The 23,566-nt window shown below is 34.9% G+C and overlaps 1 protein-coding gene across 1 annotated transcript; it reads left to right on the top strand.

Annotated features, from left to right (window-relative positions):
• The first annotated feature begins 338 nt into the window (after positions 1-338).
• LOC137394222 (visual pigment-like receptor peropsin) lies at positions 339-23,344 on the top strand. The gene is made up of 7 exons (XM_068080944.1): positions 339-516; positions 8,080-8,286; positions 9,679-9,879; positions 11,521-11,678; positions 12,420-12,522; positions 19,265-19,430; positions 23,134-23,344. Exons 1-7 carry the CDS (start codon positions 339-341, stop codon positions 23,270-23,272), a joined length of 1,152 nt encoding a protein of 383 aa, XP_067937045.1. The 3' UTR covers positions 23,273-23,344.
• The last annotated feature ends 222 nt before the right edge of the window (positions 23,345-23,566 follow it).

Below are 23,566 nucleotides of genomic sequence, written 5' to 3'. Positions count from 1 at the left end.
GGAATGAAGATGAGGTCTGTATTGTGCCGCTTCAATTTTGATTTAACATCGTTGGTTGTGCGGCATCGGAAAGCCTTTAACATCAGCACCAATCGCTGTCACCAATCATTCGACATGAAAAATGTCGAATGATTTCGTGAAACCAATGAAGCCATTGAAACCAATGAAATCATTCGACATTCGTTGAATGATTTCATTGGTTTCATGATCCTGATTGGTTTCATCTATTGGTGCTACGATAGCATAAGGTCTACCACCATATGTGGCCTACCCAGGTAAAAGGTGAAGTCTACCACCATATGTGGCCTACCCAGGTAAAAGGTGAAGTCTACCACCGTATGTGGCCTACCCAAGTGAAGGGTGAGGTCTACCACCATATGTGGCCTACCCAGGTGAAGGGTGAGGTCTACCACCGTATGTGGCCTACCCAAATGAAGGGTGAGGTCTACCACCGTATATGGCCTACCCAGGTGAAAGGTGAAGTCTACCACCATATGTGGCCTACCCAGGTGAAAGGTGAGGTCAATCACATGAACAGCATTTGTCACCATCTTCTCTATGATGAGGAAAGATGTTTCGATCAGCAAATAACTAGAATCGCTAGAATAAATGTATAGACATATATGATAACGAGTTTATTTTTACCTTTATTCCTTTTTGTAATATAATCAGAAATCCTTATATTTTTACAAGCCATTTCTAAGACACGTACAAATTCAATTTTTTCGATTAAACAAATGCATAAAATGTGTTTTATCTATGCGGAACGAATAATTCAGCAACAAACCTCATGCTATAGTACTAAGGAAAGGTAGATCTCATGCTATAGTGTTGTAGACCTCACGCTATAATACTAACGAGAGGTAGCTCTCACGCTATAGTTTCACAGACCTCACGCTATAGTAGCACCCATGTTTCTTTAAACAAAGATGTTGCGAGTCTGAACACATACTCATGCAATCAGTATGAACAGCCTTTAAGGTGCTCATTATGCCATTAGTAAGTTTATGGATCATACAAGAATATGCACAGAGGTGAAGTGAAATATTCACTTCATTCTATTGATTCTTCCTAATGCATTTCAACTGGCTAAATAATGATAATCCCATCTAATTTATATGGGCACTTAACGCTGCCGGAGAATTCCTAAAGGTCACTCATTCTACAAGTTAAAATAAACACATTATTTGTTATTAACTCATGGTTTGTTGAGCATTTACTATACGAATTATGACAATTTGCATATTAATGGAAATATTAAATATCAACAGATATTTGCCTTTTTAATCATAATTTGTTGTGACAGTGGTAATTGCACACTGTGACAAAAAAATCAATAAAATATAAGTTTATATTCATCAACAAAATAAACCAAATTTTTGAACATTCATATATATATATATATGAATGTTCAAACGGTATTTCTCAAAGTATGTGGGTCCCTCCAGCTATAGCTATTAAAATCTTGATAATGAAATTTCGCATTCTGATGGATTTGAACTCCCAACAATTACCATGGTCGCATTGATCAAAGTTAATATCCGGATGCTCTACCACTGTACTACAACAGCACAGTAATTAAAAATGTTTTCATATACTACATAAACCATGCGCGTGCTAATTATTTTAGCCTGGCATCCACGAGTTACGATGCCTCGGTTCAGGAATATTTTGGGACGTAAGTATATGCCACGAGATGCTTCTTCGTATTTTTAGGGCTAATTTATTCAGCCCCATGATATTGTCAATAATTGACCTCAAATGTAAAATTTGGCGATTTGTGTACTGATTATATACGGTGGAACCTCGACTCTTGGACACTTCGGTTCTCGACCAACTTGGTTTTCAATAAAAAATTTTGAAATTTGTTCGTCTCGGATCTTGAATATAAATTCGGAGCAAATCGGAGCATGTGCATTGAAATTGGAACAGCTCTGGAAACAGCATGGAAACATTCGTTAACAAACAGAGAAGCAATTTACGCTTCATAAATTCTTTACAAAAAAGTGAAGAACCATCTGGAACGACGCCTCCTTTAGTTAAAAAATTTGCTAGTGAGATAGCTCCTCCAGTCGAGTTACTCTACTTTCGTTCTCTTTTTCCATCATCATAAATAGAAAACCTTTTATTAAAATTGAACATGATCTATATCTACCCGTTTTTATTTAAAGTATACAGTACAGTTTATGAGTTTAAATGTAAAATACTTTAACAAAGTTGGCTTCTCGCCTTGGCATAGCTTGAAATTTACTTACATTCATTTTAATGGGAAAAATTGTTTCGGATCTCGAACAACCTTCTGGAACAAATTATGTTCAAGAACCGAGGTTCCACTGTACGTTTTAAAATATATACGTCGCTGAAAGTTATGAAATTTTAAATTTACAGTGGTTTGAAAACTTTTACATTTGTTTTATTTATTTTTAATTTAGTTGTCCTGAACAAAACTTGTAGTTACAGTTGTTTGACAAAGTTTGAAAAGCTTTAGAGCTGTTTGTATTTCCTCTTTTAAATTATTTCAACTACACAAAACACTTTTCTCATGATATGTAGTTTGAAAGTTAGAATGGGAAATGTTGTTATATGTTAAATACCAAACAATTTTCTGTCCAAAAACTTTTTTATTACCCGGGCAACGCCGGGTACCACAGCTAGTGTTTATATACATGCAACTATATATGTAAGTGAATTGGTAGCCTTTGGAGTATTAGTAGTGTCATATTAGTATATTGGTGTAAATTGGTGGCCTTTGGAGTATTACCAGTGTCATATTAGTATTGATGTAAATATGTGGCCTTTGGAGTAATAGTAGTGTCATATTAGTATTGGTGTAAATTGGTGGCCTCTGGAGTATTAGTAGTGCCATATTAGTTTTGGTGTAAATTGGTGACCTTTGGAGTATTAGTAGTGTCATATTAGTATTGGTGTAAATTGGTAGCCTCTGGAGTATTATTAGTGTCATATTAGTATTGTTGTAAATTGGTGACCTTTGGAGTATTAGTAGTGCCATATTAGTATTGTTGTAAATTGGTAGCCTTTGGAGTATTAGTAGTGTCATATTAGTATTGGTGCAAATTGGTAGCCTTTCTAGCATTAGTAGTGCCATATTAGTATTGGTGTAAATTGGTAGCCTTTCTAACATTAGTAGTGCCATATTAGTATTGGTGTAAACTGGTAGCCTTTGGAGTATTAGTAGTGCCATAATAGTATTGGTGTAAATTGGTGGTCTCTGGAGTATTAGTAGTGCCATATTAGTATTGGTGTAAATTGGTAGCCTTTGGAGTATTAGTAGTGTCATAATAGTATTGGTGTAAATTGGTAGCCTTTGGAGTGTCAGTAGTATCATATTAGTATTGGTGTAAACTGGTAGCCTTTGGAGTATTAGTAGTATCATATTAATATTGGTGTAAATTGGTAGCCTTTGGAGTATTAGTAGTATCCATAGATATATAAACCTAGATTGGCCAATAATAGCTATTCCCATTGATTGCCTTGTCAGACTTAAATAGCATGACGTTACGTCATTGTATTGTACCTAATGCTTGGCTGCACTGTCGTTTACAGTGGAGCTAATGAGGAGAAGGTGACAAAATCCCATTTATTTTCACATAAAAACCTTCTTGGATACATAATCCAGTGAACCAAAGTGATTCTGTGATAATATCTGATAACCACCATAGATTAAAACTATAAAAGTTATGAAATGTTGCACACAAATCATGAGCCATCAGGGCTTTATTTGCCACCCTCTCTCTTATCCCCTTCTCTCTTTTTGCCTTCCCTCTTCTCCCAAGAAAAAATGGGAAGAGAGAAGGGGAAAAGAGAGAAGACGGAAAGGAGAGGGGATGGGGGCAAATAGCCCACCCACCTGCAGAGCCAGACCCTGGTTAAGTAAATAGATTAATATCATGCTGAACTAAACATGACTAAATATGATAAGTATGCAAGTATGTCTCAAGTCAAAAATGAAACAGAATGATTATTTTACAACTGGCTATGTATCTCAGTCGCTAAAGCTGAAGTGTAATGATTGTATCACTAGCATCGTGGATGTTACCAACTATGATGTCAACCAAGCAACGAATTCCCTAATCACAGTTAAGAATTGTGGTGGCTTGACTTTGTCTTCGCCTGTGGTGATTGAGGTTTGCAACCACAGTGAGAAAGCGATGAGAGTGTTGCTTAGTAGTGCTGGGTTTGTGACAAACTTTCCCAGGCTAGCACTAAGTGCCGCCATGGAGAGTTTGCTGAGGTTCAACATCATGCTATTGTTCAAGTGTAATCTTCATGCTAGTAGCCTAGCTCGTGAGATAGCAAAGAGATATATTTCGATTAGGACACATTATGAAGCTAAGAATAGAGCTGGCATGGGTAGCTCGTCTGGTCTTGACCAACTGAGTCAGAGGTGCCCTGGTCGGGCCACTCGACCCTCCGGTCTTCTTATACAAAGACACGAGTAGATTTATGGCTAAATGGGAGCGATTTTATATCGCTTTTTAAGTGCGATTGAAATAGAGTCGCGTATAGTCCTAGCGCGAAAGGACCAGGCGAAATAAAACAAGGTGAGTTCAGACTATGTTTTTACGTCTGCGACAATAGTCTTTGGACTATAGGTTTCACAACTTTTTTCGGCAAAAAATAATCAACATGTCGGTGGTCTGGGAGTTCATGAAGAAGCCAGTCAAGAAAGGGAAAGACTAAGTTATTTGTACAATATGCGAAAGCAAGTTGAGCTACAAAGAAGGATCTACCTCAATACTATTGAGGCATTTACAATGAAAGCATCCTGAGGAACTTAAAAGCGTGTCTAAGAACCTTCAATCCAGCAAATTTATTTTATTTTTAGTTTCTTTCACTAATACCATAGGTTTTAGGGAAATGATGAATTTTTGCTTTCCACTATGCTGGGTTATCCATTTCTATATTTGCAAAGTATTTCTCAAATAATCTCTTCTTGTTGATTATCATAGCAGTTGAAAATAAAATCTGTAGTAAAAACACTAGCCAAATCATGCCATTAATCTATCACCCATTGAATAGCATTGATCCACCAATGTTTAGCCATAAATTGTAAATTGCATCTATAAACCAAGCCACAAAATATAATGATTGGTGTGATAATGGGTTCTTTTATCTTAGGTTATTGATGTCACAACATTAGGCTGTAATAGAACTATCTCTTAACCTTAAATGAATAAAAAAATCGCGCATGCTGACCCAGTCCAACTCGATCTTGGACCTCTTTGCTGGGTTGAGTCTGGCCCGACCCTGCATTCCTTGGTCTCATTCCAGCTCTAGCTAAGAAAGCCACTGATTCCACTTCCTTGATCAGATCAAAAATTTACAGGCTCATCATATTTAGTCATGTTTAGTTCACCATGATATTAGTCTTTTACCTAGCCAGGGTCTGGCTCTTCGGGTGGGTAGGCTATTTGCCCCCTCTCCTTTCCCCCTTCTCTCTTTTCCCCTTCCCCCTTCTTCTTAGGAGAACGGGAAGGAGAAAAGAAAAAAGGGGGATAGGAGAGGGGGTGGCAAGGTGGTTACAGGTGGGTTACAAGGTGGGTTACAGGTGGTCCCTGAATTATGTTCACCTCTGTATGCAGTAGCTTTCCTGACTTGTACAATAAATGATAGTACCTCAGGCTATTGGTTGCACATGGATGTCAGCAACGCCGCTTTCAGATCAAGATAGGCTGGGCTGTGCTGCATGTCATTATCAAGAGTTTTGACTGTTCGACAAGACGTAGCAGGTGCTTTATCACCACCATGACACTTACTAAATCTAAAACTATGTCACTCCTTTCCATCGCCATAAGTGTTGGTTTAAGGCTGCTTGACCTCTTCTCTGCTGGGGTTAACATTTTACTACAAGATTTATAGTTACTAATATCCTGGCAGCCTGTTGTGCCAGAATAGATCGACAGGTATAATAGCTAACAGCGCAATTATTTCAAAAGGCAGCGAGGCAGTCGATTTGCGCATAACTTTGTCAAAGGGTGCGAGTTGGAATCCAGTTTAAAGCAATTAATTTTTTCTAAACTATAAGCATGGCTTTGAGCAGACCGACACAGCTCTCATCATCGTAGAGATTTTCATTTAAAACTGAATACCAAGTTAGAAAACTATCACCTTAAGGAGAAGAGCCTATAAGAGGGTGCTATAATTTTCGGTAGCGAGCGGTAATGAATCAATATGTTATTGTAAGGCTGCCAAGCTGACTTTGGGGGCATCTAATTGCTTTACTTTCACTGATTATAGCAATTATAGGAAAACCTCTTGTAAGATATTCCTAACAAATCAACACGTTTTGTAGACCTAGAACTTTGAACAACTGAATCGCGTAAGGCATGACCCCTTGCAATATTGAAATAGACAGATCTACTTATTTAAATCGTTCATAGAAGAAGAGACCATGCTGCCGCAGTGGTTGTTTAGACATCGTTTATGCAGGACGTGACCAACGAGGTGAGGACACCACCGATACTTGCAATGTAGCATCATTTGACAAATATTACTGATTGGCTGAAATTTCGTAATAGTGTTGATATAAAAGATGATATTGTATTGCGAATCACACTTATATTATTTTCGACAGCTTCAGAGAGCAAACAAGAATTTTCAGCCACCAATGCCTGTACAGACTCAAAATATTCTTTGGCAACTTGTTGTGTCGCAACATAAAACTTTGAAAAATTGTGAAAAATATTTTGCAGATGTTAATACATAAGTTGTAACTCAGACAAAGGATCTTCTGAAGTGGTTGTCGTTGTTTTCAACAAATTATTCTGTATATTGTATTTAGTACTTTTATATTGTATTATTTGGTGTTTAGTGGCAGCTTACTCTTTTTGGTTACAAACTAAAGAGAATAAGCAACAACAGAATTTAATTACATAAATTTATATGTTTATAAATATTATGTTACATAAATCAATATTCTTTACCTGTGAGAGAATTTTGAGACAACTTATAGCATATGATATTATGAAGCCACTTAAAAATATAACACATCGATAAAGGTATCTTTCATAGTCATTAAAACAAGCAGTTGCTTTCTGACTGATTTTCAGAAAATGTGGTAAGATTGTTTTAAGATGGTTTATTCAAACAAATTACATTAATTTTTTTATAGAAAAACATATGGCAAATATCTCAACAGAAATGGTGCCCGAAGTGGGGGAGATGTTTTCCAGAAGCTTTAACACCTTCATTGGTAAGTAGGAGAAATAATATTTCCTTTAATCTAGTATAAAGTGTAAGGAGAAATTTAATTGGCAAATGATATAGTATAAAGTGTGAGGAGAAAATTCATTGGCAAATGATATAGTATAAAGTGTAAGGAGAAATTTCATTGGCAAATGATATAGTATAAAGTGTAAGGAGAAATTTCATTGGCAATTGATATTGTATAAAGGGCAAATATAAGTTTCATTGTGCCGATGATATTGATATAGTATAACACCTTCATTGGTAAGTATGATAAACAAACAAATCTAGCAATCGTACTCACTGATATAAAATACTAATAAATACAAATTATAAATACTAGTAAAATAATGCTCTACACAACTACTACATACACTGCACAATGTTATTATGTACAACTACTACATACACTGCACAATGTTATTATGTACAACTACTACATACACCGCACAGTGTCATCATGTACAACTGCTACATACACTGCACAGTGTTATTATGTACAACTACTACATACACTGCACAGTGTCATCATGTACAACTGCTACATACACCGCACAGTGTCATCATGTACAACTGCTACATACACTGCACAGTGTTATTATGTACAACTACTACATACACTGCACAGTGTCATTATATAGAACAGTACTGCTACATACACTGCACAGTGTCGTTTTATACAACTACTACATGCACTGCACAGTGTTGTTATATACATCTACTACATACACTGCAGTGTTGTTTTATACACCTACCACATATACTGCCCAGTGTCATTATATGTAACTACTAAATACTGTGCTCCCTGTATTGACAATATTTTTGTGATAGACTTAGAAATAGTCTGCATTTATTGTTCATATTCTCTTGCAGGGGTTCTATTGGGTGTGATGACCATAATTGGAATAGTGGAAAATTTCAGTGTCTTTGGAATGTTTTTCAAGTTCAGAAAAGAGCTCAACTCCAGGACAACATACATGCTCATGTCTCTGTCTATTAGCGATGGTTTGATGGCTCTTATTGGAGGCACCATGTACACTATTAGCAGTTTCAACAGCAAATGGCCCTTTAAATATGAAGGTAGGACAACTACTAGTAAACATCTATAACTCGTTCACTAGTTTTTATGAATCGTTGGATGTGTTAAGTTACACAAAAGTATTGTTGCTAAACAGAGAAACTATTATTAGTGTTATTTTATTATCATTATAATTACTAGTGTTATTTTCTAGAACAATTTATGTTTTCTAAAAAATACAACTTCACCGACACAGAGTTTGGCTAAAAGAGAGAGTTTGAATTTTGCGTGATGCAGTCTTTTTCCTCTGGCTGCGGCTTTGAACAGATGGACAAACATGGCTCTTATTATAATTATAGTAAAGATTCAGTAACTGACAACTTTGTAGCTTGAATCCTATTGTGAGCTCATTGGTAAGACAACTCCTCATCTCATAACTCTCACTGATACTCTTCTTACTCTGCTTTCTACCTTTTGCCTATATCTAAAAGCATTGTTTCCATCGTCATCACCTCTATTATTCTTTTTGCTATCTTTTGGGCTAGCCCTTGAGGATTAGCTCTTAGAGTTATAATCTGTCTCACTACTGGAATTGAAGCACCGCTCCTTCTTGTTTTATCTGTCACACTGATCACACCATTTCGAATCAGCACTCCAACAGAACAGTAAATGCCCCAACTGGACTTACTTTGACTTTATACATTGTGAATATACTTTACTGCATCCCTCTTCAATGGTGAGTTGGAATGCATACTTACCGCACTTATAGCTGTCCCTTACAGCTGACTGTTGCTTGCATCAAAGCTTGGATGGCCTTGCACAAAATTAAGAATTATCTTCTCTTTTATTTCACACATCTTATATGATATGTTGCCATAACTCTGAATATATGTGAAAACCAGTTTGAATCAGTATTCCAATAATTATTTGGAATGAGCAATTAGTTGCAGGTCTTCCTAGTAGTGTATAGGTAAAAGCAGCTTTGTTAAATTTAGGTGCCATGCATGTGGTAGTCAATGTGGTTTACGACAGCTCGTGCTAAAAAATTAGGCTACATATCAAAAATAATTAATAGCACTAAATTTTATCTGTTTTGGGCTTAAAATATTGTCGTAATAAATTCTGATGACTCTAAAATGACATCCCTCTGCTCCTAGAGCCTCTCAGACTTTCGCTTATGTTTCTGTATATCTAATTTCCACTTAGAAACTACTTCGGAGTACATGTTTCGGCTTATTGAGCCACTACTAAGGCTTGAATTTTACTTTCCAGCAAACACGCTCCTTGAGAATTCTCTAGAGTTACTATGTTACTATGTTCATCACTCTTGCTGTTAAACTTTATGTAATACATGACCTTTGACCTCTATATGTATATCTTTGCTGAAAATAGAGTTTAATAACTTTCAGGCATTCCTTATAAATGGGTATAGCTGATTTCACTATAACTGGCAGGGTGTGTCTTCTACGGAGTGATGATGTTTGGAACGGGGTGCACTGATATAACCCACCTCATGGTGATAGCCCTAGATAGAATGTTGGCTATAGCTTCCCCAATCAAGTACAGAGCATGGGCCCAAAAGCCAATCCTGACATTCGTTGGAGTAGCCTTTTCTTGGCTACATGGCTTTTTTTGGGCTATTTTGCCTCTTACAGGTGAGAAGATATAAAGCTCATAAAGGAGGAGCTGTCTGTTTTGTGAGAATACATTTACAGTTCTTTACAAAAGGTTTTGCCATCAATAATTCAATAATAATCACCTAATCAATAATAATTCATGCAAATAATATTGAACTATTCTTTAGTTAGGATATTATAAAAAGTTTTGCCTTGTAACAGACATTGATACAAGAAATGCCTCTATTGTAAACTCTTTTGTAAACTCTATTGCAAGCTCTATTGTAAACTCTATTGTAAACTTGAGACTTGTCGAATTATCAATGCTATTTGCAGAAATGACTCACTAAATTTCTGAGATAACTCATTCAAGTTGTAAAATAGCTAACACTTCAGATGACTCAAAATTTAATGATTCTACGTAACAGACTTTTCATAACAGTGTGATGTTAACATATTGTTTCACCAAAACATGACCAAAAGAAATCTGTAAACTATTTCGTTTACTTTAGCTGTAATATATTAAGAGTAATCGATATAAGTTCGCTATTCGCTTTATGACGATTCTTTGAAACGCTGAGGAGAGTTGCGCGCATATGGCCTTCAAATTTGAAAATGTTCAACATGGTTGATGAGATCTTTTTAGTCTACAGTTTGGTGAATTTGCTGAAGGCGGTGTGATATGATACACTTACAAACAAAAGATAGCACTTTTTACGATGAACTATGCTAAAATTAAATTTAGATTCACTGCTTTTTGCGTACCCTTTGCACTAAAAGATGTATACTGGATGTTTACACATTATTTCATAAGCTTTAAAAACAAACTATAAAAACGTGAGCTTTTGTGAAACTTTTAGTTCAGTTACAAATGGTGACCTTTATATTTTAGTCACCAAACTGCTGAAGTGACTCACTGAACTACTAAGGTGACTCACTGAACTACTGAAGTGACTCACTGAACTACTGAAGTAACTTACTGAACTCCTGAAGTGACTCACTGACCTACTGAAGTAACTCACTGAACTACTGAAATGACTCACTGAACTACTGAAGTAACTCACTGAACTACTGAAGTAACTCACTGAACTACTGAAGTGACTCACTGAACTACTGAAGTAGTTCACTGAACTACTGAAGTGACTCACTGAACTACTGAAGTAACTCACTGAACTACTGAAGTAACTCACTGAACTACTGAAGTGACTCACTGAACTACTGAAGTAACTTACTGAACTCCTGAAGTGACTCACTGACCTACTGAAGTAACTCACTGAACTACTGAAATGACTCACTGAACTACTGAAGTAACTCACTGAACTACTGAAGTAACTCACTGAACTACTGAAGTGACTCACTGAACTACTGAAGTAGTTCACTGAACTACTGAAGTGACTCACTGAACTACTGAAGTAACTCACTGAACTACTGAAGTAACTCACTGAACTACTGAAGTGACTCACTGAACCACTGAAGTAACTCACTGAACTACTGAAGTGACTCACTGAACTACTGAAGTCGCTCCCTGAACAACTCAAATTGCCTACAAACCTCTGAAAAGATACTACTGAGTAAAAATAACAAAATAATTTATATTATGGATATGAAATTGCTACAGTTGTGCTATATAATTTCATTATTTGTATCTAACTATTCCACATCAAACTGCCATTATTACAGGCATGTCAGCATACGGATATGAAGGCGAGATCAGCTGTTCCATTGACTGGTTGAGACAGGATTTTGGCAGCAGACTATACATGATGCTTATTTTTATTTTCTCCTACTTTGTACCCAACTTAGTCATGCTCTTCGCATATGGTTTCATCTTCATCACGGTAATTTATATTTCAATGCTAGTTGCATCTGCTACAGTATATAGAGTTTTAATAATATCTCAATGACATTATCATGGAGAAGATAGAAAGAGAATATGTCTATCATTCACTGTCTGATAAGCAGAACAAAGCACTTCACTGCAAACATATCAACAAGCAACTTAATTACTAATGGTTTGCTGTTTTACAAATGTTTTACTGTAAATTTTGGAATTCCATTTTCTGATGATCGCGAGATTATAAAATGCATTGTCTACATCGTCGATACTATTCCAAAATCCTTTATTACAAGTAAAGGTCTAATGTTACAAATCTTTTTCGATGACATCCACCTGTTTATAAAGGCGGCTATTTTTGGACCAGACTGTCCACCCGGCTACATCGCTTATTAAGCCAACTAAACACACTTTCAGACCAGACCTCCCAACCAGTTAAACGGCTTAGTAAGTCAGCTGAACCACATTTTTGGACCAGACCTGCCAGCCAATTACATGGTTTATTAAGCAAGCTAAAACACACCTTCAGACCAGACCTCCAAACCAAATACATTGCTTAGTCAGCCTAGTAAAACACACTTTCAGACCAGACCTGCCAACCAGTTACACGGCTTAGTAAGCCAGCTGAAACACACTTTTAGACCAGACCTGCCAACAAGCTGGAACATCAAAAAACTGAAATTTATATTTGTTACAGTCTGCTTAATTCCGCATGTTAGTACTAGAAAAGCCATTACTATTGAAGGTCAAGGCTGTCGGGAAGAAGTTTGCGGGTGATGATAGTGCTGCCAGCAAGAAAAAGCGGGACATTGAAGTCAAGTTAGCAATTAACTTTTCTTTGGTTTATGGTGAGTGAGAATGATTTTGATGTAAGGAGAGATATTTTATCTTCTTCAAGTAGTTCAACTTAACATTCTCAGACACTTCACTATGATGCTCATATCAAGAACCCTGTTAAAACATTAATATTACTACTTGCTAACTTGATAGTTTTGATATTCTGAACTCATTAGATTAGAAAGAGTGCAACAAGTGTATTACCATGACATCTAAGTCAATCGTTTTCACAACGACTGTCTTATGGTTTAGTCTTTATCACCGACTTCCGTGCTGCTCAGTTTCCTACCTTCTCTTGTCATCTTTTTGTGTCTAGTTCCCTGTTCATCTTATGCTTCTTGTTGCGCTTCGTTAAATCTGTATCTCAGTCTGGGTCTGCCCTGATTCCTTTTTTCTTTGTAGTGCTGTGATTATAATATAAAATAATATGTTATATTACAATATGATACAATTAATTACGCCATGGAATTACTAAATTTAAGTGATGGTGTTGAATGAGCTGATGCGATGTCGATGCGATGCGCCCTGATGCGATGCGCCCTGATGCAATGTGATATATATAACGCAAAACCTCTAATTGAATGCCATAGCGCTCTATTTTTCAAACCTTCCTCTATAGTCGCGGTCAATTAGAGGCGGCGTTCAAGTAGAGGCTGGGGTGTATTTTTCAAATGGTTTGTCAGAATTTTCGGGAGATAAATTTATCCCTATTACGGGTGATGCGAATGTCGCCTATATTTTGCTCTCTTTTTCCAGTGAAGCGGTATTAAACCTTTCGGATGCAATGAATCTGCTAACTTACCTCCAACTTGTCAAAGATCTCTTAATAAATATGCATCGACAAACCGAGAAATATCTCTACCAGTTGATATTTATTCTTGCAATTGGCCTGCTGTGATATTATAGCCGGTGTCCTTCTTTGCAATTTGTTACCACTTTAAATATTTATTTCATTTTAAATTTGAAGATATATTTTTTATTTTATATCTATATTTATTATTTTTCCACAGAAGTTCATTGCACTCATTGATATGTTTGCAGCCAAAACTAGCTTTTTATGTGCAATAGAAGAGGAGTTATGAGCGTCGATAAATTATATGATAAGATTACCCCAATGATGCTACCAAATGATATGCTATAAATTTGCAAATTTATTAGTTATATAATGATAATCTACCAAATGCTATAAATATATATTCATGAAAAAGTGGCATAAACGAACCATACTTATATAACACGCAGAAACAAAAATTAACGTTTTTAAAACAAATATATTCCCATTGTTTGCTCGGATAGCTGCATTTTGAATGTTGCTTTCGATAGAACGAACATCTTCTAGTTGTCCAATACCTTCCACAATGTCTTCTGGCCTCAACTGCTGAACTAGTCGATATTAGTGTCCAAATAATATTTTGGGCAGAGCAAAACTTTTACGCGCTGCATTTAACACAAATGCAACGCATAAAAGTCTACTCGCTAAACGTAACCTTTGACCCAAAACTTGCAAACCACTTTTATATGCATGTTCTTCGAAGTATTAAGACCGGTTAAACCATAGAGTTATCTCCCCCTAGAGTGATAACTACACGAGCGTTTCCGGTGCCAACAAGGAGCATTTAGGCCACGCCTCTTTTTTGTGCTAGTCAGTCGTAGTGATTGACTAGATCAATAACATCAGCTATGAGAAGGGTTAAACAAGTATCATGAATTTCCAGTTAAGATAGTAATTAATGCTCATATTAAAGAAGTGATGATTATAGTTTATTACTCTAATACATGTATATGCTTATTATTTAAAGCAATTCAATACCTACCAGGGTTCGCTAAACATATTATGGAAATGTTTACTTTTTCATATCCATTTCCATCAATGATATGCGGCCCCCCACAACCCCATACAGCAATGATATACAGCCAATGATATACAGCCCCCCTGTATATCATTGTTTCCATAAACATAAATATTTCCATAATTTTAGGAAGATGGATACGGAAATTTTATTTTAGAAATATGGAAATGTTATTGAAATGGAAAAAATATGGAAATGTTATTGAAATGGAAGTAATATGGAAATGGAAATAATATGAAAATGAAGTAGGGAAATGTTATGGAAATGGAAATAATATGGAAATGAATTATGGAAATGTTATGGAAATGGAATTAATATGGAAATGAATTATGGAAATTTTATGGAAATGGAAATAAATTATGGAAATGTTATGAAAATGGAAATAATATGGAAATGAAGTAGGGAAATGTTATGGAAGTGGAATGATATGGAAATGATTTATGAAAATGTTATGGAAATGGAAATAATATGGAAATAAATTATGGAAATGGAAATAATATGGAAATGCTATGGAAATGGAAATAATATGGAAATGAATAATGGAAATTTTATGAAAATGGAAATAATATGGAAATGAATTATGGAAATTTTATTGAAATGGAAATAATATGGAAATGTTATTGAAATGGAAGTAATATGGAAATGGGAATAATATGGAAATGAAGTAGGAAAATGTTATGGAAATGGAAATAATATGGAAATGAATTATGGAAATTTTATGAAAACGGAAATACTATAGAAATGAATTATGGAAATTTTATTGAAATGGAAATAATATGGAAATGTTATTGAAATGGAAGTAATATGGAAATGGAAATAATATGGAAATGAAGTAGGAAAATGTTATGGAAATGGAAATAATATGGAAATAAATTATGAAAATTTTATGGAAATGATATGGAAATGAATTATGGAAATGGAAAGTGTGACAGGCCTACACGTAATCCCTGATACCTACTTGACTTGCAAAGGCACTGAATAGATAGTGTTAAGTAAGTGAGTTAATGCAATCAGTTACTCATAGATAAGATAGATAGTCATACTGGGGTTATATTGCATTGGTGTGATGGGAAGCTAATCGACTGCCATCAACTATGAGCTGTACTACCTGAGTTGCCCGAGTAATAAAAAAGTCTTTGGACAGAAAATTTATTTTTATATAACATTTACCATTCTAACTTTTAAATTTCATATCATGAGAAAATATTTTTAAGCAGTTCAAATGAATTAAGAGGAAAAAGAAAACAACTGTAAAGGTTTTCAAGCTTTTTCAAACAACTACAACTTTTAAATTTCATATCATGAAAGAAGTGTTTTGTTGAAATAAATTAGGAAACAAAAACTGTAAATGTGTTTAAATGTAAAGTAATTAGCAAGTAATGGCTAAATATAATCTGTTTAGCTATGATTACAATGAAAAATTATTTAATAAATAAGGTAATAAAAGGGTCTATGTTATTTTTATATAATTATAATTTAGTATAATTAAGTACGTTATAATTTATTTGTATTTAACATATAACAACATTTGCCACTTTAACTTTCAAACTACATATTATAAGAAGTGTTTTGTGTAATTGAAATAAACGAAGAGAAAAGAGAAAATATGAACAACTGTAAATGTTTTCAAGCTTTTTCAAACAACTACAACTTTTAAATTTCATATCATGAAAGAAGTTTTTTGTTGAAATGAATTAGGAAGAAAAATGAAACTGCAAATGTGTTTAAATGTAAATGTGAAATAATTAGCAAGTGATGGCTAAATATAATCTGTTTAGCTATGATTACAATAAAAAATTATTTAATAAATAAAGTAATAAAAAAGTCTTTTTCATTTTTAAATAATTATAATTTAGTAAATTAAGTATAATTTAATTTTATCTAACATATAGCAACATTTGCCACTCTAACTTTCAAACTTTTTGCTTGCTCACATCAAGCAAAGATGTCCACTAACTAGTGGACATCTTTGCTTTAAGCTAGTCTATGTATTTGATTGATATGTATTGAAATCTAATAGTACATGCAAGGGCTGTTTGTGAACTGTGGTGTCAATAAATCACTCTATCGCCATACAATGTCAATACTTTCAGTTGATGGCAGTCGATTAGCTTCCCATCACACCAATGTAATACAACCCCAGTATGACTATCTATCTTATCTATGAGTAACCAATGATATACAGACCCCATGTGTGGGGGCTGTATATCATTGGAATAACTGATTGCATTGACTCTCCTACTTAACACTATCTATTCAGTGCCTTTGCAATGCATGTAGGTATTGAATTGCTTTAAATAATAAGCATATATTAGAGTAATAAACTATAATCATCATTTCTTTAATATGAGCAATAATTACTATCTTAACTGTGGAAATTCATGATCATTCTCATGGCTGATGTTATCGTTCTGTCAATCACTGCGATTGACTAGCACAAAAAAGGGGCGTGGCCTAAACGCTCCTTGTTGGCACCGGAAACGCTCGTGTTGTTGATGGCACAGTTATCACTCTAGGGGGAGATAACTCTATGGGTTAAACAAGGAACTGCTATCAGCTCGAGATAGTTATTAATTATTTCTATGGCATCGCTTTCAAAATTCATCTACCATCAGAAATTTAAATCGTTTTTTATATGTAGACTACTTCGAAGTAGAATGGCCGCGTTAAACAAGGAACTACTACTAGCCTGAAACAGTAATTAATTATTTCTACGGTGTTGCTTTCGAAGTTTTAAGGAAAAAAGGGAAAAGCTTAGGAGTTGGACAACGAAAGAAATGATTGTTATTAATGTAAACGAATCATTATTAAAATGATTTTGTGGATACTTTTCTACTAATCACTTGATATTATGGGTTCAAAAAGATCAAAGATAGTCAAAGTGGCGGTCAAATGGAGTTGGCTTTCAAATAAAGGGTGGAGCTCTATTTTTCAATCCTTCTCTTACAGCGACAGTCAAATAGAGGTGGCATTCAATTAGAGGTGTTCAATTAATCAAATTCAACATGTTCAAAATATATATAAACCGTATATTTATACCGTATATATTTCTCAAAATTTGTCATCTTTTTTCTGTTGTCCTTCAGTGTGTCTAGCTATAGGTATTAATATCTTGAAATAAAGAATCTGTATAGCAGAAAATTTGACCTCGGACCCTCCGGTTCACCAGTTTGATGCCTTACTAATTTAACCACACAAGCTTGATGGATTTTTTAGATGATATACAATGTATGTCGCTATATAGGAGCAAATATGCTACCACTTTCTGTCACGACGCAAAGTGATGGCGTAATGTCATGAGAAGCGGTAGCTCTTATTAGTAAGCTTACTCAAATTTTCCATTGGCAATATGCCAGGCTAATAGCAAGTGGCAGGCAACTCTCATTACCTCTCATTGTTTATAAGCTGGTTTTAATACCCAGGCTACGCCAGGTAGCACTGCAAGTGTAACACAATTTCTATATAGTGTGAATATATAGATATATATCACACTGTTTACATACAGTTTACTATAAATATATACATTTATAGCCTATATATAAATATATGTATATATTTAAAACTCATTGTTTGTCATTCGTCTGTCCAGTTATAGCGATAAAGTATTCGGTACGAAAAACTCGCTTCGCATAGGATTTGAGCTTAAAACTAATAAGTCTGCAGACATGCAATCCAACAGACCGTAGCGGCGAATAATAAAGCTTGTATTTATTACATCGGTTAAATAATCACGCTTGACGAGCTTGGGAAAATCCAAGCTTGGTTACGCTTGATCATTACACATAACGTAACGTTTATTAGGCTTGCTTCTGACGCAGCTTTTACTACAGTAAAGGTTTAAACTAGCTTAAGTTACTAGCTTACCAGGTAAGTTACTCAAATGCATAATTATTGTGTTACTCGTACAACGCCGGGCTTCAGTTAGTAAAAATTTATAATTCACTCAAATGACTAAAAGAAGTGGTTGAATAATTCGCACTTTGAAATCAAGTGTCAGAGTACAGCAAAAACTGTTAGAAGCTCAAATCTAACCTCTGTAAAAGTCTCATGTCTATCGTTGAAAAGAGTTACTCGTGTCACAATTAGTATTTTTTTTATTTAGTTAATATGCCAGTTGTGTGCATGGTGGTCGGTCACTACGTAAAATTGTGAGTCTCATTAGAGTGTCCGGCATTGTTAGTTAGTGACATCGCTACACCAGGAAAGACCAAACAAAATTGATGATGTTTGTTTTACTGTATACACAGTTGTAAAAAAATGACCAGTTGGTACTTCGATTGCAATTCACATGTTCGATATATTTAAACTAGCTTTGCAAGACGATAAGTGTGAACAATCCCTTGATGATCAAGTATGATATCTGCTTAGGTTAATGCAGAGGTTGGGAGTTTTAAAGAGCCATTGTTACACAAACAATTTCTCTATAATCTTGGCTGGATATGTCTGAGTCCAGTGGCAAGGGAACCTATACAACTAGAAACATGCCCAGTTGTAGAGATAAATTTAAGGTTGGATGTCATTTCTCTCACCACCTAGGTTAAGCATAAACATACATACCATAAATTATAAAAGTAAAAGATCAAAATTCAAGGGTGAACGAAGCTAATGATGTCGACAGCAAGGGTTATTATAATAATGATGGTGACAAGGCTCGATAAATTGATGAACTCACATTATTATTTACCTTTTCTGACTAAATGTTACTTTTTAACTTTCACTAGTAAGGCTGTTTTTAATTCAATTTTTTTTAAAGTTCATTAAAAAATTCAAAAATAATTTTGCCAAAATATTCTTAATAGCGATGTAAAAATCTTTTTTGAATATATGCTTCTTATGAAATATGATTTAAAACATTTACACAAAATTGAAAAATGCAATATGTTATTTTTTCTTAATTTGCCAGTTGTGTACATGATGGCCTGGTCACCATATGCAATCGTGAGCTTCATCGGCGTGTTTGGTAATGGAGCTGCTATTCCAATGGCTGCCAGAGGACTTCCAGCTATTCTTGCAAAGTTCTCTTTTGTGGTGAACCCTCTGCTATATGTCCTCTCCAATAAAGAACACAGGTGCGTAAATTTTTCATTTAGATAGTAACTAAATCTTTAGTAGTAAGCCGCCGCTAGTACTAGTACAGCAGATGCTCCTACAACGTAAAACTTCCACTTGATGTAAAACATTTATGTTAAGTTTTACTTCGTATTATGTAAGAAATTTTATATAATTTCAAGTATCAAGTCGGTGCAAGTTGTTCAATTCAATTTGAATAACGAAAGTTCCATGGTTTGCCTTAAAAATATCATTTTCTCTCTTGTCGCACTTGGGAAAGAAAACAATGTTTATGATAATCTATTATAAATACAAATATCCTGGCAGCGTAGTGTGTCGCAGGAAACCGTCAGGTGTACCGATAATGCAAAGAGAATAAATAGCAGCACAATTATTCGGAAATACTTGAAGGCAGTTGATTGGTGCAGCTGTTAGAGGGTTGGTCTACCGAGGTGAATGTCTCAAGTTGGAGTCTCGTTGAAAGCAATTTTCTATCCGAATGTCTAACCCTGGCTTCTAATGGACAGACAGACAGACACTGCTTTTATTATAGTAAAGATTTATTGTTGTTATACTTTATTTTAGACATAGAATTTTTTCCTTTTACGGCATAGATCATGCTGCGTAGAAAAAAAGTGAAAAAAATTGTTTTATATTGGCATTGAATTTGTGCGCTCCCTTAACTTATCTCCAAATTACCGTGATCATGGTCCCAAAACCATGTGAAAGAAATAAAAATGCTGTTAATACAAACCAATAATACCACAGTTACGATATAGTCATTAAATTGAAAAGTTGAGTTTAGTTTTTTCTAAGGGGTGAGTTCAAGAAGATTTTGGAAAAGATTAGGCGATTTACATGTATTTTAAGCTTCATATAACATGAATTTCCTATAATGTAACCTTCTCAGAACGGATTATTAATGTTGTAGGAGCATCTACTGTAAAATGCATGCTCCACCAACAGTTTTGGAAGTGTTGGTATTTGCAAACCCCTTATAAAATATTGAAAAGACCATTTATTTTGTACCAAAAGTTTTCTTTCATGATGGTCCTTGCTTTATATTAAACCAAGTAGTCCCTTTACACTGCCTACTAATCAGGTCAGCTGTCAATCAACTGCAAGATCTGAATTCTTGACAACCTTATTGGTGAATGATAATAAGAAACCAGTTTGTCACTGGCGAGCAGAAATATCTATGGACCACTATTTATTACTTTATTAGCAATAACTTAATTTCAAACAAACATGTTTTCTAAATAACGCTTTACAAAAATCATAAAGAAGTGGAACAGTTAGTCAATAAAATAAAAATAATTTAATAAATGGTTTGATAAAGCTTTCAAAATACAATTCTCTTCTAAGTGAGTGGAGTCAAGTGGAGCATTGCTAAAAGAACTGGCAATGATATTTTAAAAGTAATTAGTGAAGGTTGCACACAATTTCGTTTTATTGTGTATGTTGTAATTAGTGCAAAACCTGTAATTGTCTTGTAAAAGGCTTTAAGACTTAATTTTCCACCTCGCAGTCCAACTATTGATAACACAAGCGACTCTTGTTTAAACGAACTCGTTAGGCTGGATATTGGATAAGACGGACAAATTTGAGCAAAATGTCTGCAATCCAAGTGCAGTTACGGTCATAATCGGTTTATAACTATTTTTAGTTAAAATTTATAAAATTATTTATTTAAAAGAAGAAACATGTTTCTATTGGAGCCATTAATATAAATCCCTCACAAAAGTGAAATAGGCTTTTAAATTACATCGTTTGAACACTAGTCAACTTTTATGATGGCGAAATGTAATTTTATATGATTTATAAGTATGTTATAAAAACTACAGTATAAGTTTGAAAGAATAATTTATTTGATATTTAGTAAAGCAAGATGGTTGTGATACTTTTTGAGACCGAAAATTTCCACACATAATTTGCCATTACTAGAGTTGTCTAACATTCATTGCTATTGATGTGAAAGTCAGCAATGACTAGCCACTTGCAAGTGGGTTCTGCATACGAGTTGTCTTATACTGAATGATTAGTAGCTCTCATGCTCAACTGTAATTGTTACAAGCAATATGATTGGTTAATAAGTATGTCTCTTTATTACTCAAGCTCCGGCTGTTCTTTACAGTGACGAGCAACGTAGGTCTTGGCCTTGTAGTTCGCAGTTCCTTGCTCTAGACTCTTTCTTCTCTCCAACACTGGAACACAGTTGCTTGTATAGCGAGTGCTGAGCGTTATGTCCACGAGCTTTCCATGCAGGCTGGCCTCTGCATTACAGGGCCAATCCAAGAATAGCTGAATGCATGTGGCGATTAGGAAAGCTCGGCTTAGTAAATCCATAACATGATTTTTGAAAGTCTTTGCAGCTCTAACATATTTAGCCAGTCAAAAGAATATTTAAGTATATAAAATATAATATATTGTGCAGTAAACAGTGCACTGCGTATAGGCCTTACTTAAATGTGATTCATTCTGTACATATAAATCTATATATAGCCACATTGGTTAAACCAGGGGTCTGCAACTTTTTCTAATCAAAGAGCCATTTGGACCCGTTTACCGCAGAAAAGATCGCACTGGGAGCCACAAACCTCTTTTGATATTCTAAATAAACAAAAAATATAAATACTACATGCAATGTTTTTTTCCAGCTTTTAATGCTTTTATACCATGTTTACACCATAAAACAAAAAGGTTTGGCCTGTATAATGATTTAACTGCTGAGAAAACAAAATTAAACTTTTGCAAAGAACACTAAAATAGCTAATAATGACTTGAACGTAATGTGAAAATATTATGTTGTTTATAAGGCTACTTTTAAAGAAAATTGCAACTTCATGTTTAATTCAGTCCTTCTTTTAACAAAATGCTACAAACAGGGGCATATATCTGATTTTCTGCACAGTTTCTGTCTTATTTTTAAAGTCCGTGAACAGATTCTCAGAAATCTTAACGAATGATTCTTTTAAATATTCTCTGTCGATAAACGGCTTTCCATGCCTGACTATTCCTTGAGCAGCTAAAAAACTAGCATATGTAGTTGAATTTGAAGACTTCACCCTCTTCTTCAAATGATTTTTGCTCAAATTAGCCTAACGCATCAGTTCCAAAACGACCTTTTTTCTTTCATCTCCCTCTGGATATTTTTGAGCAGAGGCTGCTTGTTTATTTTCAAAGCGTCTTGCGACATTTGAATTTTTGTTGTTTGCAAATTTCTCATTACATATTAAGCAAACTAGTGAACCAGTCTCATCAGAAGTGAAAGCAAACGACTCGGCCCATGTAGGATTGAATGTTCTATTTTCCTCTGTCACTTTTTTAGTATTCACCATAGTTTGCCTACCTGGGGTAAAAAAAATTTAGAAGTGACGTGCCGGCTGGCGCAATTTTGGCAGTTTTATTGGCGCATAAATAATGACGCATAACCAGCGAAAACGTTTGATTTATCACCATAATTTTAATTTTTTAAATTATATTACAAAATCTAGTGATAAAACTTTTATATTTTTATGATATATGGTGAAAAAATAAAAAAGGAAAAAAAATGCAAAGTTAGAGGGAGCCACAGCGAGGGAACGACAGAGCTGCATGCAGCTCCGAAGCCACGGGTTGCTGACCCCTGGGTTAAACCAAACGATCAGCTAAACCTGATCGCTACTATCGGTCTATTCTAGTGAGGGTCGACTGTACTAAGTTATCTTTAAACCGTGCCAACAGGAAAAGAATGAGATCATTTCTTGGACTTCCTGATGCTGTCGAGCCTGAAGAACAAGAAGAAAAAGAGCAAAATAAAAAGAAAAAGGCAACAAAGAAAGCAAAAGAAAAGGAAGACACATCAGCATCAACATGTGACTAGATGCGATACAAGGCTGACAGCTCTACAAACTCTTTTAGTGATTCCATGTCTTTGTCTTTGTTCCCCGGCTGTTCCGCCTTCTCATCGCAGTATTTCTTTAGCGCTGTTGTTCCTCACTCGGCGAACTATTGGCTGGATCTTATTTTCTGCTCCTATCTTCTCATCACCTACTATGTCAATGAACAGCCAAATTTAACAGCGAATATGTTATAATGGATTGAATGTGTCATAATTTTTTGCGTTATCTCGTAAATTGTAAATTACTTTCATGTTGTTTACGTTGTCAATAAGTAT

Source organism: Watersipora subatra, chromosome 4 (genome assembly GCF_963576615.1).
Source record: "Watersipora subatra chromosome 4, tzWatSuba1.1, whole genome shotgun sequence".
Classification (NCBI taxonomy): domain Eukaryota; kingdom Metazoa; phylum Bryozoa; class Gymnolaemata; order Cheilostomatida; family Watersiporidae; genus Watersipora; species Watersipora subatra.
Note: the sequence above shows the minus strand (reverse complement) of the source record. Positions and strands in the feature narration are given on the sequence as shown.

Coding starts and splice junctions, on each gene's coding strand:
- LOC137394222 (XM_068080944.1), top strand. CDS start 339: ATGTGGCCTACCCAAGTGAAGGGTGAGGTCTACCACCATATGTGGCCT. Junction 517..8,079: donor GTGGCCTACCCAGGTGAAAG/GTGAGGTCAATC, acceptor ATTCTCTTGCAG/GGGTTCTATTGGGTGTGATG. Junction 11,679..12,419: donor ATGGTTTCATCTTCATCACG/GTAATTTATATT, acceptor TTACTATTGAAG/GTCAAGGCTGTCGGGAAGAA.